At 40.0% G+C, this 16,553-nt stretch overlaps 1 protein-coding gene across 4 annotated transcripts in view; it reads left to right on the top strand.

The window, feature by feature from the left end:
* The window catches only part of SLC4A5 (solute carrier family 4 member 5), a 122,565-nt gene that overhangs the window by 15,045 nt on the left and 90,967 nt on the right, over positions 1 to 16,553 (top strand). For 2 of the 4 annotated variants that reach the window (XM_079111526.1, XM_079111528.1), the window contains exons 2-3: positions 13,745 to 13,819; positions 16,203 to 16,342. In XM_079111526.1, coding sequence (XP_078967652.1) covers positions 13,806 to 13,819; positions 16,203 to 16,342 — 154 coding nt within the window. In that variant the 5' untranslated portion in view covers positions 13,745 to 13,805. The remainder of the gene's footprint in view (positions 1 to 13,744; positions 13,820 to 16,202; positions 16,343 to 16,553) is intronic. The other 2 variants (XM_079111527.1, XM_079111529.1) reach the window with 1 other exon arrangement.

The raw sequence follows: 16,553 nt of genomic DNA, 5'->3' as shown, positions 1-16,553 counted from the left end.
AGTCACACTGACAAGGGTAGAAAGTTTTTCTGTCTTCGTGGAACTTTGCCCCATGCCAGAGTCCTTACCAAAACTGCCCAAACCCTGTTGGATGCCCAAACCCTGGTAGGATTCAGGTGGATGTGGGCCAGGAGATGGAAAGGAAATCTGTCCCTATGAACAGGTTTGCCCTGTCTCCAAAGGAAACAGAGGTACAGAGGTCAAATGCTACAAATGTTAAGAACCTTTGGCTTCCCCTTCTGGTAGAGTCCTGAAGACCGAAGTGGGCCCATATTGAATTTTCCATTGCCTGGGTTAGAGCCCAGAGCTAGAGGATCCTGAGTGGTCTAATCCAGGCTTTCTTGACCCCTGGGGCTAATTCTGTGTTGTGAGGGCTGGCCTGTGAATTGTAGGATGTTGGCAGCAACCTTGGCCTATCTGTACTATGGGCCAGTAGTACCCTCCCTTTGGTAGGGACCCTCCTCTCCAGTGTCTCAATGTAGCCAGCTATCTCCAGGAGGAAAACACCTCTGGTGGAGAACCACTGGGCCCATCTTCCCCTTTCCCCAGCTAGTGCAGGAGTCTCAGCTGTTACCATTCTGTTGATGAGAAGGATTGAAGTACCCCCAAACATTTACTATATTAAAATAGCAGTTGGTGCACTAGCCTTCTTGGCAGTAACTGGAAGGAGGCCAGAAGGCAGGGAGAGGAGAGAAAAGGGGTGGCCAGATCTTCTCTCAACATTTTTTTTTGCAGGGGGTCTCACAAGCTAAACCATGAGGAGGGGCAGGGGATGAGTTGGACATTGGCATCATGGGACTAGAACTCTCTCTCCCCTCTCTCCCCACCTCACCCTTCCTCCAACACACACACACACACACACACACACACACACACACACACTCTGCCACTCTGTGTATTGGTGGCGTTGCTGTGTTCTCTCACACTGAAGACTGGGTTTCTCCAGAAATGAAGAAATGAAAGAGAGCTTAGCACAGGAAGAGAAGGTTGATGGATGGGCTGATTTAACCCAAGAGTTGGCAGGGCAGGAATAATACACTAAGAGTATCATTGAGGGAGGAAAGAAAGGGATCTGTCATGAAGTCCAGGTCTGAAGTCATATGGGGCTGGCATAGAGGGAGAAGGGGAAGGTGTTTGAAGATTAGAGGTCTTTCTTGGGTTGACAAGCAGGGAAGAAGGGAGTCAGAGATTAAGAAATTGTTCATAAGCGTCCCAACATCTGACCCACCTCCATCAATATATGGTTGTTCTGCTCCAGAGCCTAATCCACTTAGACTTACAGAATCATAGGATTTTAGAGCTTGAAGGAAACTCAAGAGATCATTGAGTCCAGTCCACTCCGTACAGGCTTTTTCTCTAATTCCACAGTATGGGACTTCTCCAAGTCCTCTCTGTTCTTATGATCGAAGGAGAAATAAGTTCTAACCAACAGCTAGAACTTGAAATAGATTTATGACAGAGCTGATTGGAGAAGGTTGTTTAGATGTACAATCAGGCCTCCTAATTCTTTTCTCATGGAATCAAACTTATCTACCCAGAAATGGAAGAATTCCCTGTCCGGCAAGACAAGAACGTTCCCTGGGAAGGTTACTGTGAAAAGAAGAAGAGGAGGGAAATGCAGGCCTTCTCTGAAGCATGCAGTTCCCAGGAGGAGGAAACCCAGAGGAATCTGTGTTATGGCTCAGGCCTGCTGTATTTTACCAAATTCCCCAAGCACATGAGTTACTCGTCCCCAACTAGTGGGGAATGAGTGAGGAGTTACAAAAGAGAGTTTAGCTTTTCTTAAGACTTCAGAAAAGACAAAGCTCCTAATTTACAGGGCAAGGTAAAAAGGCTTGAAGGGAGAGAGATAGGTTGCGCCCTAAACACCACCAATTAATAAGTGCAAAATCTGATATAAGGACTCTGAGACCCCGAGAGGTGAAGTGATTTCACAAAGATCACACAGCTCTGGGAACAAAATCAAGTTCTCCAGACAATGGCAAAGTTTTATCATTTCACTTGTGGTTTCCCCCCCACCCCTTGAGGGGCCAGGGATTCGAACCACGACCTTGCGCATGCTAGGTGACCTGTCTCCAATAGGAGCTATTTCTTCAGCTCCATCATTTCACTTGTGTAATTACAGGTCTCCATCCAGGGTAATCAGCAAAATAATACGAGTCTCCCATTATTTAGAAGGACTTCTAACTCCTTTCTCCAATACCAGTACTGCCCCCACTTCCTCAATCTACATCTTGACCTCCATCTACACCGCACACCTCCATTCCACCCCTATTACCTCCATCTACACCTCCACTACCATCCTGTTACTTCTACCATTGACATCACCTCTGTCACTTCCTTTATCATTACTCCCACCTCCCCATTTGTCAGTAAGCAGCCAGTGGTCATCCTCTTTGGGTGGAGAGGCAGGTGTGAACTAGAATGCTACTCATATGGCTCAGTCTAGAGAAGTCTTGTGTCTTTGAGATCAAAGGTATCTCTAGTTTTTGGCGTCATTTGACCTCTCCAAAATATCACCTTAAGGAATTTTATGAAGATTGAGATAGTAATACCTTAATGTAGGTATATGTGTTTATACAAACTCATTAACCAGTGCCTCAATTCCTAAGTCAGGCCCTAAGCTGTAGGTTTCTAGATACCTGATAGGATCCATTGCCAGCATCTCAGCAGTCTTAAAGTGCTAGCTACCTAAATCTTGAAGATGTTCAGATGAGCTGTAACTTTTAAGTCCCCCGGGGTCATCCCAGTATGTAGCAACAGGCCCACTTGTCTGTAGGCTCCTGGAAATGTTGTTGCCCTCTCTGGCCTCAGTTTTCCCCAGTATAAAACTGGGCGAACCTTGGAATAGAGCTAGATCATCTCCAAGTTTTCTTTCCAGCTCTAACATCCCTCTGAGGCGGAATACAAAAAAACATCTGGGATAAAAACCATGTAAAGGGATAAATTGGCATTTCAAAATTAAGGCCAGAATATACCACAGCCATAAAAAGATCTGTAAATTAAAATCCAAGAAGAAATTTGGAGCAACGTCATCAGCCTATAACTCTACTCAGACCCTGCCTTACCCTGCTCTGTCAGCCAACCAGGCAACCGTCCCTGACCTGCAGAAGCGTCCCTTCCCCCACCCTGGTCACATGGCGTGCCACCACTGAGCCCCAGAAGTCAATCTCCGATGCCCCAAATACAGTTCAGCCTGGGAATAACAGAGAGCCCTTCCTGCCACCCAACAGGAACAGAGCAAGTGACTGACCTCCCTGGGACTTGGACCCTGGTTTCCAACACTAGAACAGGAAGGTAAGTTTGCAGCTTGAAACTTCAGAGAGTAGATGAAGTCATGTAGGTGAGGCAAAAATGTGCTTCCTAGTATGAACAGAGTATTTGAGAGTGAGTTTCACGCACACTGAGAATAATACCAAGAAAGCTGGATAAATCCTTCAAATGAGCATTGGATACTTGCCTCTCCTTTCAAACTTATACTGTATTTGTCACCTTGGTGTCTTGAGTTTACTGGTTTTGGATGTAATTCTCATTCCACATTAACAGAAATGACAGGAGACTCATACTCTCCGACAGCCTGGTGGATTAATTCTATATTGTACTCATCTGATGGAACTGAGAAACTTTCTCTTCTGGGCATGTAAATTTCTATTGTGTTTGCCAAATGTGTGAGATTGGTTGAAATGATTACAAAGTAGGCGAAAAGTCTGAGACTCACTTCTTCCCCAAAGAAGTACGGAGAAATAGATTATACCTGTTAAAATAAATAAAATAAATAGATAATATCTCTGGATAGAAACAGAATGGGGGCTAGCCTCATTTCATAAGACGTTTTTGTTTCTAGGTTTTGAATATGGTACCTGGTGTTACTATTGCTAGTTTGCTTGTGGATATTTTGCTTTTGTCTTTTCTCTCTGGGAGCATGCGTGGGTGTTTGCTTTGTAGGCCCTGAGGCAATGGCAAGCCACAGTTGGAAGGAGGTGTCTCCCTGGCTTTTAGCTTCCCTTCCTAAAGCCCAGCATGATTCTGTGTCATTCTTGTTGATTCAATTCACAAAATAATTCCAGGTCAACCCTGGGGGGGTGGTTACTTTTCTGAAATACTTTGGGCCATCAAAAGGAATCACCACGTATCATGTGGACTAGTCTAGTTCTTAGATGTTAAGGTTAAATGGCTTTAAAAGACAGAGTGGAAGAAAGAGCTCTCAAAGGGTTGATTAATGAATGTGGCACAAGCTTTTTTTCAGTTATTTTTCTTTCAGAGACATGGATGTCTAATCTTGAGGATTTATTACCATATTTTGCCCTTCATTCCCATAAGTAAGCTGTTTTGTTCTGTTTGTTTCTAGCATCTAGAACAAATGTCTGGAAAAAAGTGGATATAAGGATTTGTTGGATTGAATTGATGTGTCCTTGTGGATGGGGAGGGAGTGGATGCTTAACTGACAGATAATTCCATCACCATGGTTTTGATGGCTAAATCGTGCTGTGCATATTTGGGCTAGCTGTTATCATTAGCCCCTTGCTGTGCTGCTACTTGAATAGGGTGCCTTCAGTGTTATTTGCCAGGGTAGCACTCTGGTTCTTAGCCTTCCAGACTTAGAGTATTGATTTTGTCAGTAGCATTTTAGATTGTTAGGTATTGGATCTGGGATCCCAGATGTAATTAATTCCAGGCTAGTGGTAAGGGCCGTGAAATAGAAAGGGGTCTCTGAATGACCAGGACAGAAAAAGATTTGGTCTGATCCCTCACTATAAAATTATGCTTAAGACCAAGGTGATCTACAATCTGAAGATAGATTGGACAATAATGGTAACCTAGGTGGGCACTGGAGGGACTGGTTTTAGAAAAAGCTGCTCTTACAAGCTCTTCCACTTGCTGCATGCTGGGGCCATTGCCACAATTCCTTTGGTAACATATTATAGTGGATGGTTGTGCTGGTTAGCACTTTTTGGGTGAGAGTAACTCAAATCAACTAAAGTTAACAGAAAGAAAAGAGGGTCTTATTATAAGGCCATGAGGGGGTGGGGGGGGTTAATATACAGGAATTCAGCCAGACTTCAGTAAAAGCCTGGAACTCAGAAGCAAAAGGCCATCAGAAACCTATACTAGTCATCCTCTACGTCTTACATCTTCACTTCTCTTCTCCTCTTTTCCTCCCTCCTTTCCTTTTATTTCCTTCCTGTCCCTTCCTCCATTCCTCTCTTACTTCCTTGAGTTTGGGAATCAGCAAGACTCCAATTTGAATCCTGGTTCTCCCATGACTGGCTCTAGACCCAGGACAAATTAATTCTCTTTGTTTCCATTTCCTCATCTGTAAATGGGGATGAAAATTATGTGTTTCACTGAATTGTAGTAAAGATTAAATGAGATTATGAAAGAAAAATATCCAACATTTGATTGATATACATTATATGAAATGTTAGGGATAGAAATTGTTTCATAAGTTAGGTCAGGGCTTTATGGTGAGCAGTGCAGCTGCCAATCAGAACAGTAGCTAAACCCAAACATCTTCCATATGGCCAACACTCAGGTTCAGATGGATGACTTCCTCTGAGGTAGCCTGGGTTCTCCTGCTCCTGCACATTTCTAGAAGGGAACTTTTCTCAAGCTGTAAGAAGATAGGAATCAGCATAGAGGAGATGAGGGGGCAATGGTGTCATCTGGTCCTGAACTGGGAGGTATGCATCTACCCTGAACATCGTATCTCTATATGTTATGGTTTGGCTATTGAGGTGTCTCCCAGAAGTTCTGTGTTAATGCAGGAATATTCAGAGGTGAAATGATTAGAATATGGAGCTATAACCTGATCAGTCCACCCTAGTCTGAATGACTAACTGGGTGGTAACTGTAGGCAGGTGCAGCTGGAGTAGGTGCATCACTGGGTGTGTGCCCTGGAAAGTCTCAGCTTTCCGCAGACCCCTTCCATACTCTCTGCTTCCTGGCTGCCAGGAGTGGAGCAGCACTCCTCCCCATACCCTTCTGCCATGATATTCTCTCTCACATTGGGCCAGAGCAATGGAATCAGCCAACCATGGACTGAACCTCTGAAACTGTGAGACAAAATAAACGTTTTCCTCCTCTAAGTTTGGCCTTGTCAGGTATTTTGTCATAAAGACGAAAAACTAATACAGCATACTTCCAGTTTTGTGGAGTTCTCATTTCTGCTTGTGTCTGTATCAGCATTTGTATTAATTTTATCTGTCTTCCAATCTGATAAACCCATAGTACTTCAAATATGAAAGTCACATTTTTAAACATGCTAGAAAACTATTTCATTTGTGTTAGTCAGGAATTCTTGGTTTAAAATATCAGAAACCCAATTCAAACATGAGAAAAAAATAATGTAAATTTAACAGCTCAACACAACTGATAAGGTCAGTTCAGGATTAACTAACTTTGGCATTCATCGTGTCATCAGTTCTCTGATTTTCTTCTCTTGAATGTTTCTCTCTATATGACAGGCACAAGAGTAGCCCCCCCAGTTTATCAGTTTAGCAGCACCAGAGTGAGCAGTGTTTGGGGATGGATCAAGCACAAATGTCTTGGAAATTCTGATGGGCCCACATCTCTGTGGCTGGGAAGAGGGAGTGTTTGATTGACCAGGCTGGGTCATGTGGCTTTTCTCATTAGAGTTGGGAGAAATGGAGTCAGCTCCACTAAATCACTTATTGGTGCTTTTATATGGAAAGGGGGTCTGTTACTCAGCTGTTTGTACTCTTCACACCATGGTGGATGAGAACTCAATTAAAAAAATTGACCCAATTTAATGGAAAATACAAATAGACTCTGAAGGTCAAGGGTGGTATGTGTTCTCTCATATGTGGAAGCTAGAGAGGACAAAGGAGAAAGAAAGGTGGTGGGGAAAAGATCTCATGAAAATCAAAGGGACATCTGTAGAGTAGAAGAAAGAGACCAGGGGGAGGGAGGAGGGGAAGAAAGGAGAAATACTGAGAATGTTATTGGCCAAATGTATGTTGTTATGTTGTGTGTATGTGCAGATATGTAACAACAAATCTTACCATTATGTACAACTATAATGCACTGATAAAATATGAAAAAAAGAGAAAATACAAATAAGGAGTTACTGCCTTAAAAATAGTGATTTTTAAGGTGCTGGGGTTGTGGGCTCAAATGGTAGAGCACTTGCCTTGCACGTGTGAGGCACTAGGTTCGATCCCCAGGACCACATAAAAAAATACAAAATAAAAACAAAATAAAGGTATTGTGTCCATCGAGGAAAAATAAATAAATAAATAAAATGCCCTTGGATCAGCAGCTACAGCCACAACTACTTGTTGAAAATGCAAATTCTCAGCATACATCCCAGATCTACCAAATTTAAAATTCTGGGGGTGGAGTTGACAAGCTGCATTTTAACAAGTCCTAAAGTGACTCTGAGGTACACTTGAGTTTGAGGAATACTGTCTCAAATTGCTGGGCTAGGGGAAGTAGCTTCAGGGGTAGAGCACATGCCTAGCATGTATAAGACCCTGGGTTTCAAGCCCCAGGGCAACACAACAAAAACAAAACTATGATTCACTTTGAACAGGTAGATTTAATCATGAATTTTCAAGGATATGATTATCACACAAAGTGGTAACAGATATATCATATTAAATTATTTGCCTTAAATTTTAAAAAATAATTAAAGCTATAATTTAAAAACTAATAACACATGTAAGAGCTTATGATAAAAAGCAGTGGGAACTCCATCTTGGCTTTTCTCATACTCCAAAGTGCCACTTCCAAAAACAACTACAAGGAATTATTTAGCTTTTCTGTTGATTATCTATACAGCAACAACAATAATTTATCTATGTAAAACATGGAAGATATAGGTAAAACAGCACAATTAAACCTTATCTCTCCCAGAGGTAAACTGAAACTAGTATGTATTGTTCCTCTGCATGATTCATACTTTCATTATTTGTAAATGTAACAATAAGGGATATTGGTACTATTTTACATGCTTTAAAATTTTATATAAATAGTATTTTCTTGAAACTTTTATAAACTTGTTATTGAAAATCACTATGTTTTTGAGATTTATGCCTGTTGATATATGGAGGTTTAGTTCATTCACTTTTTAAAAGTAACATAAAACTTGGCTAACAGTGTAAATATAAAGGTTAGGTTTTCCTCTCATAGCATGAAGCCTAGAAATAAGTAGTCCAGAGGGCAGTGACAGAATCAGCACCCCAAGTTTGCTCCATCTGTTTTATGCCTTTGGTCTTCACATCTGTCCATCACTGTTGCAAGATGGCTCTGCTCCATCTCAAAGTCTTATGTCCAAAATCTGTGCAGGAAAAGAGGAGGGTAAAGGATAAGCTGCATTACAGATGTGTCTGTCACTTTTTATTGGGAAATAAAAACTTGCCCTGGAAGCTCTACCCAGGGGACTTCCATTTAACTCTCTTTGGCTAGAAAAGGAGCACATGACTACTCCTAAGGCCAGTGACTGGCCAGGAGCAGCTAGATTTCCATGAATCGTTTATACAGATTGTAATTCATTGCCTAGGGTTTGGGGAAAAATGACTACTGGCAATCAAGGGCCTCCTCCTCTACCTGAACAAATGGAGTTCTATAAACAGGAAAGAGGAGAAGGGGAATGGATGTTGGCAGTGTAGCAGACATTTCTAGATGATCATCCAATTATCCTTTCTCCATTTTTTCATTACTACAGAATGCCCTAATATATCATCTTATTTGACTACTTAAAACTTGATTACCCCAGAGTCCTTTGTGATACTGTTACAGAGTTAGAGCCTTCTGAGAAACTGAGGCAGCATGAAATCCCCCTCTTCAATCCCCAATTCTTGAGACCAGATTAGAAAGATTTCAGACATGTTGCTCAGGAGTAAGTAGGCATGCATTTGTTGAAGGGCTAGGAAAAGGGAAAGGGGACACTATCAAGGGAGAGGAGTGGGGGGTTCTCAGCAGAGAGGAGAGGGATGATATGTCTCTCCTACATTCCCGTTTTATTGGTATCCCAGAGAAGTTTCCATTGAGTCCTCCCCAGTCCACCTCTTGACTTTTGACTGACAGCAAGGTGTCATGAGACTTTCAGTCCCACTGTCCATGGCAACTCTAGGTCACCTTGGCCCATGCTGACAGGTAATAATTGGATACTTAATCATGCCTTACAGACTTTATGGTTAGGAGGAACTATCCTTATCTTCCAGAACCTGATCTGTGCAAAGGATCACAAAAGTCTCTCCCTTCAAAGTAACGTGGGTTCCTCTTATCAATGCTATTTCATGTTTGCATTTCCTTGAAGATAACAGGTAGTTTGCTGAGGAATGTGACATATCCTGTCCATTTAGGCCAGGCAGGGCTGCAGGCAAATTTCTTTTTGGCAAAGAAAGCATGTAGGGGTCAGCGAAGTAGGCACATTTTATAGAATTCTTCTCTTAAACTTATGTTTCCACTATCCTCATCTATTTGTCCCCTAACATTATGACTCAGATGTGGTTGAATAACAAAAGCTAGTTATAGTAGTTTAAACAAGTAAATGGTTTCCTTGTTCTTCATAACAAGATGTTGAAGTACAGGATATCCAACACTGGTAGCATGAAGACATTAAGGGCCTTGACTCCTTCCTCCCTTTAAATTCATAGTTAGCATATGACCTTCATTCTGTAAGCTCCAGGAATAGTTTGCCAGATAAAATATAGTTTGCCTAGTTATAATTGAATTTCAGCTGTCAATGAATTTTTTTAGTACAATTATATCCTAAAAATTGCATGGGACATAACTTACACCATAATTGTCATTTATCTGAAATTCAACTTCAACTGGGCAAACTATTTTTATTTGCCGAATCTATAAATGCTCTCTGGGAAGAAAGAAAGAAAAGCAAAGGGACTTACTTTTCAGGAAGGGACTCTCCCCAGATCTTTCTGATATTTCTTTAACCAGAAACAGGTAAAGGGCATCTTGGGGAAGTGATTATTTTTTATTGGTCACAGGGCTTCCTTGAATCAAATCAGAGCAGAAAGTGAGATGGTTATCAGGCAGGTAGTTTACAGCCTCCTCCATAGCTGTCTTATACCATCCCTTATCTCTCCATCCTTCAAAGTAGTTATATCCAGTGGTGATATTGAAAGTATTTAATAATCAATATGACATTGACCCTGACCAATCAGAGTAGATAGCTGACCATGAAGAATAAGTATTGCCAAGATTAGCAGCCCTAGTAGTTATATTGGTGGGTACAAACCTTACTAATATCATGATTTTTGGTAAAATTAATATTTATTTTTATTTATTAGGACTGTAAAAATATTGATTACAGTTGAGTAGAGGGTGTCATCTTTACTTACCCTTTTTCTAACTCTTTTCAGATTTGTTTATATACTCTCAAATATATCAACCAAATATATCAAGATAATTTTTCAGATCCAGATTTTTTTCTTGAATTCATCATGTCCAAAGCCTGCTGTAGGATACCCTCATTGTTTTCTGGGCCTCTGTGTATTCTTCTGTTAGGACTTCACTTGACAGTCCTTTTTTTCTTTGTTTTTTTGGTACCGGGATTGACATGGGGTGCTTAAACACTGAACCACATATCCAGCCTTTTATGTTTTTTTTTTTTTGAGACACAGTCTAAGTTACTTAGGACCTTCCTAAATTGCTGACGCTGGCTTTGAACTTGCAATCCTCCTACCTCAGCCTCACGAGCTGCTGAGATTGTAGGTGCGTGCCACTGTGCCCAGCTACTTTAACCAGTGTTTTGTGGTGAATTTCATTTCCAGATCCTGTATTCCTTTCTTAGTACTCCTTCATCTTGCTGAGATTCTTCCTTCAATCATTTCCTGAGGAAAAAAAATCACAATAAGTAATCTTGAGGGCATTTTTATGTCTGAAAGGTGCCCTTATTCCACTTTTGCATTTGATTGATAGCTTGATTGGGACTGGAGTTCTAGATTGGAAATAATTTTTTTTCTCACATTTGGAGGTACTGTCTTGTAGCTTCCACTGTAGTGATCGAGATAATGACAATTCTTATTTTTGTTTGTTGTAGGTGACTTCTTTTCTTCTGGAAGCTTTTAAGATCTCTTTTTTTGTTTTTGTTTATTTTACTTTTTGGTATGATCTCTTAATCTGTGATGTAATAACACTTCATGATATGACTTGGAGTCTTACATTTAAAAAATATGTATACATAATAAATAAATATATCTTTGCATTTGTTTTCTCTTACCTGACATATTCATTCAATTTTGTGTACTCTTTTATTAAAATGTTTCTTCTAGCATTTTGAGGGGGGGTACTAGGGATTAACTGAGGGGCACTCAACCACTGAGTCACATCCCAAGCCCTATTTTGTGTTTTATTTAGATACAGGATCTCACTGAGTTGCTTAGAACCTCGCCATTGCTGAGGCTTTGAACTCATGATCCTCCTGCCTCAGTCTCCCAAGCTGCTAGGATTACAGGCCTATGCCACCACCCAGGTTCTTACAGCATTTTTAATTGCCAAGTAGTCCTTCCTATTCTTTGAAAGTTCCAGATTTATAGCATTCTACTTTTATTATTGTCATAGGTACAATGCCTTTTTCTTGTCTCCTTAGAAATGTTAATTATATATATATTTTTTTTTTAAATGTTTTTTTTTTTGTTTGTTTTCCATGGGTCCATGACTCTTTTCTCCTAGGACTTGCCCTTCCTGTCTGTTTTGGTCTCCGTCATTCTGGTGATTCTTGTCTACCTTCTCATATTTTGGAGTGGAGTTGTCAAGTCCATGTGGACAGGCTGAACTTGTTGAATGATGGGCTTACAGTGGGCAGTTGGATGGAGCCCTCACTATTTTGTTAGAGGTCCCCAAAATCTAGAATATGTAAGTCTTCTAGTCTCCTTCCTGGAAGATCTAAGCTTAATTTATTTCCTAGGGACCAGATAACCAGAGAACTAGGGAGTAACTGTCTTTACTTAACCCCCTTTCCTCCTCAGCTCTCAAGGGACCTTCAGATTTAGCCTCTCCCTCTTCAAAGAGTCTGGAGCCTAGAAGAGATCTGAGATTTTTTTCCCCCTGCACCATTAGTGATTGAACACAGGAGTGCTTTACCACGCAGCTACATCTCTAGCCCTTTCAATTTTTTTTTTTTTTTGTCTCTGTGTGTGTGACAGGGTCTTGCTAAATTGCTAAAGCTGGCCTCGAACTTGGGGTCCTCCTGCCTCAGCCTCCTGAGTTGCTGGGATTATAGGTGGGTCCCACCACACTGAGATTTGAGGATTTTATCAACTTCTTAGGAAGATTCTCAAATAACTCCTTTCTTCAGCCCCACTGCACATCCTGGTCTTCAGATGGACCTACTGCCTCTGATTTCCTCCTTTTCTATTTTTAAGAAACATTTTGCATAAGCAGAAGCTATCTAATCTCTGAAGGTTCAGATAAAACTGTTTTAAAAAACACTGTTCCTGGTGTTTATTTATTTTTCATTGTAGAACAATTTTCAAATATAACAGAAGTAGAAAAAACTATGATTACTCTTTTGAATTTATAATTAATAGTTACTGTTGATTCAGGTTTTCTCATTCTTTGTAAGTACATTTTGAAATTTCTATTATTTTTATAGTAAAGTATCTTTTATTAACCTTATGGCTAAAAGCTATAGTTCCAGAAAAAAACTATATGGGTTTGAATCTGTTTTTCCATCTGTGTAGTAATTTAAACTGTTTTCCTCAGTTTCCTCATCTATAAAATGGGAATAATCAAATTGGGATTATAATTCAATGGTAGAGTGCTTGCTTAGCATGTGTGAGGCCCTGGGTTTGATTTCCGAGACCATAAAAAAAGGGAGAAAATGATAATAACAATGTTACTTTTCTCTTAGTTATTGTTGAGAAGATTGAGTTAGGTCATAAACACAAAGCACTTAAAATACAGCCTAGCACAGTAACACTAGCTATTTTATCTAAGTTATAAAATTTATATACATAAAATTTGTTCATAGAATTCTCTTACAATCTTTGAATTCTCTACTAAATTTTCAGTTATGTCATTTTTTCATTCCTTATGTTGTTTACTTGTGAATAGTCTCTTTCCTTCTTGATTCATCTTGTATAACTTGCCTTTTAAATAATCTTTCCAAATAATTGTCCTTGGATTTATTAAGCACCTCTATGCTCGTTTTCTATTTTATTGTTTCTGCTTTTATTGTTTATATTTACATTCTTCTACTTTCAGTTTTAGTTCTTGTTCTTCTGGCTTCTTTAGTTGAATGCTTAGCACATTTACTTACTTGTCTTCTTTCACCCTCCATTCCGCCCTCCTTCTCTCCTTTCCTTCTTTCTTACTGCTTCTAAGTGTGCTGCATTCCACAAATTTCGATATGTAGTAGTTGAAAATATTGAGTTCAAAATATTTAATAATTTCCATGGTGGTTTCCCTATCAAATCATGACTAGAAATTATTTTTAGTAACACATAATAGAAATATGTTTAATTTACTGAGGCTTTTTGTGACCTACTATGTGTGCTCTCTTTGCAAATGCTCCATTTTTACTTGAAAAAGAGACATGTTCTATTTGTTGGAAATATATATATATATGTATATACATATGTGTATTTATATATACACACACATATATACATAGTTTGAGGTTCTTCTTTTGCTTTAATTTTTTTCATGTGCATTAAGGTCTCCCACTCTGAGTACAGGATTCAACAATTTGTCCTTGAAATCCTGCCCTTTTTTGTTGCATACATTTTTGAGGCTGTGTTCCTCTTTTACTTTATAGTCATGAAGGTGGAAGAAGAGAAGGCTGGGGCAGGAAAACTGGACCCCATGTACTACAGGAGATGTCCGAATCAAGGTAAAGACACTTTGAAAGTGTGATGCAAATCTCAGGAGGCTTTGAGAATTCCTTGGTGTCAGGCTGGGGATAGAGTTCAGTGATAGAGTGTGTGCTTAGCATGTGTAAGGAATTCTTCTCAGAATTCCTAGTCATAACAGCACTTCCATTCAGATACTCTGGAGAGCTGCTCTCTTTCCTTGATTCACCACTATTGTCTCTTTGAAGCTGGTAGGACCAAATTTCACAATGTCTTTTTCTTTCTTTCTTTTTTTCTTTCCTTCACCATGTCTTAAAGTGACTGGTTGGGTGGGAGATAGGAAACTGGCACTTTGCCTGCATGAATTAGGGCACAGATTTATCAACATAAGTTTATTTAATGTTATCAGATCTACAAACTATGATTAGTGCCTAACAGCAACATTTAGTAGTTTCTGAAAATGGATGCACAATTAAAAGCAGTGTAAGAGGATATTGAGAGGGTATTTTTGTTGTTGCAGAATTGCTGACTCAGTGGCCCTAAGTCCCCTGGACAGACAGATGATCCCTGATTTAACAATGTTTTGGTGAATTTTCTGATTCTACTATTGTGCAAAAACAGAGTCTTTCAGTAGAAACTGATTTGAATTTTGAATTTTGATCTTTTCCTTAGGCTAACAAAATGTTCTACAATACTCTTTCATGATGCTGGGCAGTGGCAGTGAGCTGCAGCCCCCAATCAATCAGGTGATCTTGAGGGGACACCATTGATACTTCATCACTAAGCTAGGATGCTTGGAAGTTTAGGTGTATTGAGTGCATTTTCAACTTATGATATTTCCAATTTACATTGGGTTTATCTGGATGCAACTAATTGTAGGTTGAGGAGCACCTGGACTCTATAGAGAAGCAGCATAGACCTTAAGAAGAGACAACCAGATGACCTGGTGCTCCTTCCATTATTCCAGCCCTACTTGGAAGGAGGCATTAACCTTGCTGTCCAGCTGGATGCTTGCTGAGCTGCAGAATGTGTAGGGACACTCTGGGACTGTTGATGGAACAAGAGGAGTGCAATGTGGAGTTCCTAGGAGAACTTGGCATGTGTCCCAAGCCAAAGTCTGCAAGATGTTCACCATGGGAAAAGAGGTCCTCCGGAGCCAGAAAGGAGAATTTTTGTTGGGGGAGGACCAAACTCTACACAGTTAACCAACTAAACAGTCATGCTCCAATGATATTATAGGAGTCAGGAAAAAATGGGACAAGTTAGATGTGGGGCAGAAAATAAAACATTTCCCCAATAGCCATCTCCTCTGTGTTCTTTAGTATGCATATTCTTCACATGAATAGTTCCATGATTACAATTTTCATAATTATGTTCCTATACATGATCCTACTCTATTTTCTCAATATCTTGCCAAACCAGTAAAGGAAAATATTTTAATTTCCATGTTACAGATAAGGGCAGTAAATCCAGAGAGGCAGGAGGTCGCTGACCACAGAGTAAGTAAAGACAAACCAGAGATTACTCAGGGTAGCAATCTCTTGGGTAGAGGCTTTTCTGATGTACCTGCTACTTCTCATTTCTGTTCCTGGACTCAAGGGTGGAGAACAGGAACTTGACAGTGAAACATCTACGTATGCTAAGCTTAGAGTAGAACTATTTATCTCTAAATACTGGTGTCCATGGCTTACCTAGAATTACAGCTTGCTTAATAAAATGTAGTGTAGGATATAGACCAGTGATAGAGCACCTGCTTAGCATGGACAAGACCCTGGGTTCAATCCCTAGCACCAAATATATATATACACACACACACTGTAGCAGAAATGAATAATGCCATATATATGTATGATGTCACACTATACTGGGGAGAGAAGAGAGGATGGAAGAAGGTCAGTCATTCTCATACTATTGTAGAATTAAGTAACCAATCTATGACAAATAAAAAAGGTCCATTCTGAAGCTCAACTATGAGAAATTTATAAAATATAGAGTAGTGACAAACTAAAATGACCACTAAGACTTCCAGTTTCCACTTTGACATGTAAAGAGCTTTAAAGTTGTCATTCCTACTCACGCAAATGACAAAATAGCTGAACGAGCCGAACAATCAATTATTTTTCTTAGATGCAACAAAGAATTGAGGCCACAGGAGCACAACAGCACTCTAGTTGTCGGAGAGACAAATATAGAGAGTACAAGTCAGCTTGTATAAAGCCAAAGCTGCTGGAGCGACTGACTTGTACCAACACTGAAATGGTAATTTCAACAAATCAATAAAGGCTGGATGTGGACTAATTTGAGAGTTAGAAACTCTTGGGGCCTAGTCTAAGGAGCCCTCACTCTTTCATGAATCTTACCTCCACAAGCCTTTCCACCATCTCTCAGTGAAGATCAGCAAAATTTTCTCTCATGTTTGCCCAGGAGGAAAAATGTTTCAAAATATGCCCAGAGTATTATCCACAAAAAAGATCTACCCAGAAAAGAAAAAGAAAAAAAATCTTTGCCAGAGCCTAATTCAACTTTGTGGAAGAGACAGTACCCAATTCAGCTTCCTGCCTCAAGCAAGTTGGGGGAAAGCGCACTTGAAAGCCACAGCACATGGGTACCGGCTTGCTAAAAATACTAGGACCTAATCATAGGATTAATAGAACACTTTGCTTCCCCCATATCTTGCCACAACTTCAGCAGGATTTCTGTATAATAACAGTGGATCATAGCTGAAAGAATTGCAAAGCTTAGGCTCTAAGAAGGAGTTTCTAGGGAAACCTAAAA

The sequence above is a fragment of the Sciurus vulgaris genome (assembly GCF_902686455.1).
Source record: "Sciurus vulgaris genome assembly, chromosome: 14".
Classification (NCBI taxonomy): Eukaryota; Metazoa; Chordata; class Mammalia; order Rodentia; family Sciuridae; genus Sciurus; species Sciurus vulgaris.
The sequence above is the reverse complement of the archived record's forward strand: the minus strand, read 5'-3'. Positions and strand labels throughout refer to the sequence as shown.